The sequence below is a fragment of the Otolemur garnettii genome, unplaced genomic scaffold (assembly GCF_000181295.1).
Source record: "Otolemur garnettii isolate 467f Iridium unplaced genomic scaffold, OtoGar3 scaffold00050, whole genome shotgun sequence".
Lineage (NCBI taxonomy): Eukaryota > Metazoa > Chordata > Mammalia > Primates > Galagidae > Otolemur > Otolemur garnettii.
The window spans coordinates 7340576-7344825 of record NW_003852445.1 but is presented as its reverse complement, the minus strand read 5'-3'; the positions used below and the strand labels follow the sequence as shown (position 1 = coordinate 7344825).

General features: G+C 42.5%; 1 protein-coding gene and 1 non-coding gene across 2 annotated transcripts in view; one reads left to right on the top strand and one right to left on the bottom strand.

The window, feature by feature from the left end:
* Window positions 1-4250, bottom strand: part of KNL1 (kinetochore scaffold 1) — a 59999-nt gene that overhangs the window by 32642 nt on the left and 23107 nt on the right. The window contains exons 10-11 of the mRNA XM_012806308.2: window positions 3907-3974; window positions 3197-3295 (exon numbers count right to left, since the gene is read on the bottom strand). Of these exons, the coding sequence (XP_012661762.1) occupies window positions 3197-3295; window positions 3907-3974 (167 nt within the window). The remainder of the gene's footprint in view (window positions 1-3196; window positions 3296-3906; window positions 3975-4250) is intronic.
* On the top strand, window positions 425-531 carry LOC111725961. Its single transcript, XR_002773892.1, has one exon. It is a non-coding gene; the product is annotated as a U6 spliceosomal RNA (small nuclear RNA).

The window sequence follows — 4250 nt, the reverse complement described above, 5'->3', positions numbered from 1 at the left end:
CTCTCTCTCTCTCTCTCTCTCTCTCTTTCCTTGTTGTTATTATTGTTTGGCAGGCCCAGGTTGGGCTCAAACCCACCAGCTCCAATGTATGTGGCTGGCACCCTAGCCACTGAGCTACAGGCACTGAGCCTCAGCTGTTTTTTCTTTCTTTCTTTCTTTTTTTTTTTTTGCAGTTTTTGGCCAGAGGCTGGGTTTGAACCTGCCACCTCTGGTGTATGGGGCTGGCGCCCTACTCCTTTGAGTCACAGGCACTGCCCTCTTTCTTTCTCTTTATTTTTTATAGAAATGAAGTCTTGCTATGTTGCCCAACTGATAATAAACTTCTGGACTCAAGCAATTCCCCTATCTTGGCTTCCTGAAGTGCTAGGATTATAGGTGTAAGCCATGGCACCTGCCTTCCTTTCACATTTAAATATATAATCCTGTGCTTCCTTCAGCAGCACATATACTAAAATTGGAATGATGCAGAGAAGATTAGCATGGCCCCTGAGCAAGGATGACATGCAAATTCATAAATATATAATCCTCCTAGAACAGATTCTTCTTTTATTTTTTTGAGGATCTTACTATGTCGCCCTCAGTAGAGTGTCATGGCGTCACAACTCACAGCAACCTCAAACTCTTGGGCTCAAGTGATTCCCTTGCCTCAGCCTCCCAAGTGGCTAGGACTATAGGCGCCTGCCGCAACTCCTGGCTATTTTTAGAAACAGGGTTTGGCTCTTGCTCAGACTGGTCTCAAACTTGTGAGCTCAGCAGCCCACCTACCTTGGCCTCTCAGGGTGCTAAGATTACAGGCGTGAGCCACCTCATCGGGCTCCTTTCTATTTCTTACTTGTAAAAATTTCAAAAACACAGAAATGTTGAAATAATAGTATTGTGGACACCCTATGCCTTCCACCAAGCTTCAATGTTTTAAATATTTCACTACTTTACCCTCTTCTCTCTATGTATGTGTATATGTGCCTATTTGTATTTTTTTTTTTTTGAGACAGAGCCTCAAGCTCTCCCCCTGGGTAGAGTGCCGTGGCATTTCAGCTCACAGCAACCTCCAACTCCTGGGCTCAAGCAAGTCTCTTGCCTCCACCTCCCAAGTAGCTGGGACCACAGGCGCCCGCCACAACGCCCGGCTATTTTTTGGTTGCAGCCGTCATTGTTGTTTGGCGGGTCTGGGCTGGGGATTCGAACCCGCCACCTTAGGTGTACGTGGCTGGCGCCTTAGCCAGTTGAGCTATAGGCGCGGAGCCCCTATTTGTATTTTTTGTTGAAACTTTTGAAAGTAGACTGCAAACATCATGTTGCTTCACCTCTAAATATATTAATATGGGCCAGGTGCAGTGGATCATGCCTGTAATCCTAGCACTTGCTAGGCCAAGGCTGGCGGATAGCCTGAGCAACAGCGAGACCTCATTTTTATTTTATTATTTATTTATTTATTTATTTATTTGCAGTTTTTGGCCAAGGCTGGGTTTGAACCCGCCACCTCCAGCATATGAGGCCAGTGCCCTACTCCTTTGAGCCACAGGCACCACCCTTTTTTTAAAATTTATTTTTATTTTTTTATTTTTTGAGACAGAGCCTCAAGCTATTGCCCTGGATAGAGTGCCGTAGCATCACTGTTCACAACAACCTCCAGCTCCTGGGTTCAAGAAGTTCTCCTGCCTTCATCTCCCAAGTAGCTGGGATTATAGGCACTGGCCACAACGCCCAGCTATTTTTTGATTGCAGCCATCACTGTTGTTTGGTGGGCCCAGGCTGGATCCGAACCCGCCAGCTCAGGTGTATGTGGCTGGCGCCTTGGCTGCTTGAGCCACAGGTGCCGAGCCATTATTTTTTATTTTTTTTGAGACACAGTCTTACTATGCTACCTTCAGTAGAGTGCTGTAGTGTCACAGCTCACAGCAACTTCAAACTCTTGGGCTGAAGCGATTCTCTTGCCTCAGCCTCCCAGGTAGCTGGGACTATAGTATAGGTGCCTGCCACAACGCCTGGATATTTTTTTTTTTTTGCTGTTTTTGGCCGGGGCTGGTTTTGAACCCACCACCTCCAGCATATGGAGCCTGCGCCCTACCTCTTTGGCGCAGCCCCTGGATATTTTTTTGTTGCAGTTATCATTGTTATTTAGCCAGCCGGGGCCAGTTTGAACCCACCAGCCTCAGTTTATGTGTCTGGTGCCCTAACCACTGAGCTACCAGTGCTGAGCCATATTCTTTTCTAAATAGCTTTATTGAGATATAATTCACAGATAATACAATGTAGCCATTTAAGTACACAATTAAATGATTTTTAAAAAGTACATTCATAGGGTTATACAACCATTAATAATGATTTTTTATTCCTATGTAAGCAATATAAGTTTTTCTATAGATCTTTTAAATTGAGTTTGTTCATGGTATTATTCAAATATTTTATGGGCTGGGCATGGTGGCTCAGGCCTGTAATCCTAGCACTCTGGGAGGCCAAAGTGGGCAGATCACTTGAGCTTAGGAGTTTGAGACCAGCCTGAGCAAGAGTGAGACCCCATATCTACTAAAAATAGAAAAACTAGCTGGGTGTTATGGCAGGCATCATGGTGTATAACTGTAGCCCCAGCTACTCAGGAGGCTGAGGCCAGAAGATCACTTGAGCCCAGGAGTTTGAGGTTGCTGTGAGCTATGATGCCACACCCTCTACCCAGGGCACCTCAGACTCAAAAAAAAAAACAACCAACCCTGCTATATTTAGATTTTTATAATGGAGGAAGAAAGAGCACATATTACTTTTACAACCAAGAAAGAGTATCAAAAACAAAATAGATGGCAAGGAATTAGGAAAAGAATTACAATTTTGCCTTTTCAAAATCCATGATTACAAAAAAAAAAATCCCAGTGTCAATTTTTTTAGAGATAGGGTCTTACTCTGGCACCCAGGCTGGAGAATAGTGGCATGATTATAAGCTCACTATAGCCTCCAGCTTCTGGGCTCAAGTGATCCCCCCACCTCAGCTTCCAGAGTCACTAAGATTATAGGTGTGGACCACCACACCCACTTCTCATGCTCAACATTTTTTTTATGCTAACCACATAGGTACTTTCTATAGGAAAATTTGCTTCTTTTGACTTCTTTCTGCTTTTCAGTAAATGTTTGCTTCAATGAAAACTAATAAAAAGTACAATATATTTTAATTGTGATAACTATATTGCCAAGAAATTGCACTTACATTGGCTGGGAGATTGCTCTTTCGGGGTTTCTGTATCAAGATATGGACTTGAAGAAGTATAAAGAACTCCCTTATTGTTATTCTCCCATCTTTGAGTTTCTGAGAAAACAAAAAAAAATTGCATGACCATTCAAGGTGAGCTTACTTGGACTAGAACCATCTCGTTTGTTTCTAAATAGCTTAAAGTACTTTTTATACACTTATGTAAATATTATCCAGATATTTGCAGGCTATACATGAACAGATTTTATCTAAGATTACTTATTAAGGTTATTCAATAACAATATAATTAAAAATAAAACCCCCCAAACATAATCTTTCAGGTCCTTAATAAAGAAAACTAGTCTTCTGTATTTGAAATATTTCATTATTTATTTTTTTAAGCAACAGAGCCTCACTTTGTCACTATTGGTAGAGTGCCATGGCATCACAGCTCACAGCAAACTCCAGCTCTTGGGCTTAGGTGATTCTCTTGCCTCAGCCTCCCGAGTAGCTGGGACTACGGGCACCCATTGCAATGTCTGGCTATTTTCTTGTTGCAGTTTGGCTAGGGTCAGGTTTGAATCCACCACCCTCGGTATATGGGACTGGCACCCTGCTCACTGAGCCACAGGTGCCGCCTTGAAATGTTTCATAATTTTAAACATGTTTTTAAAAAACAAGAACAAGAAAATTAGTTGCATTACAAATAAGCAATATTTTTGACATACCTCCCTCAAGCTCTCTTCACAAATAGTGTCTCCAAGAAACTGTGATTCCATTTGACTATTTCGGTATGCTAGAAGTAAAGCAAATTCTGGTGATTAACAAGTCAAAATAAATTGTAAACTTTAAAAAAAATTTTGAGGCCGAGCGCTGTGGCTCATGCCTGTAATCCTAGTACTGGGGAGGCCGAGGCAGGCAGATTGTCTGAGCTCATAGGTTTGAGACCAGCCTGAGTCACAGCGAGAACTTGTCTTTAAAAAAAAATAGCCAGGCGTTCTGATGGGCACCTGTAGTCCCAGCAACTCGGAAGGCTGAAACATGAGAATCTCTTGAGCTTAAAAGTTTGAAG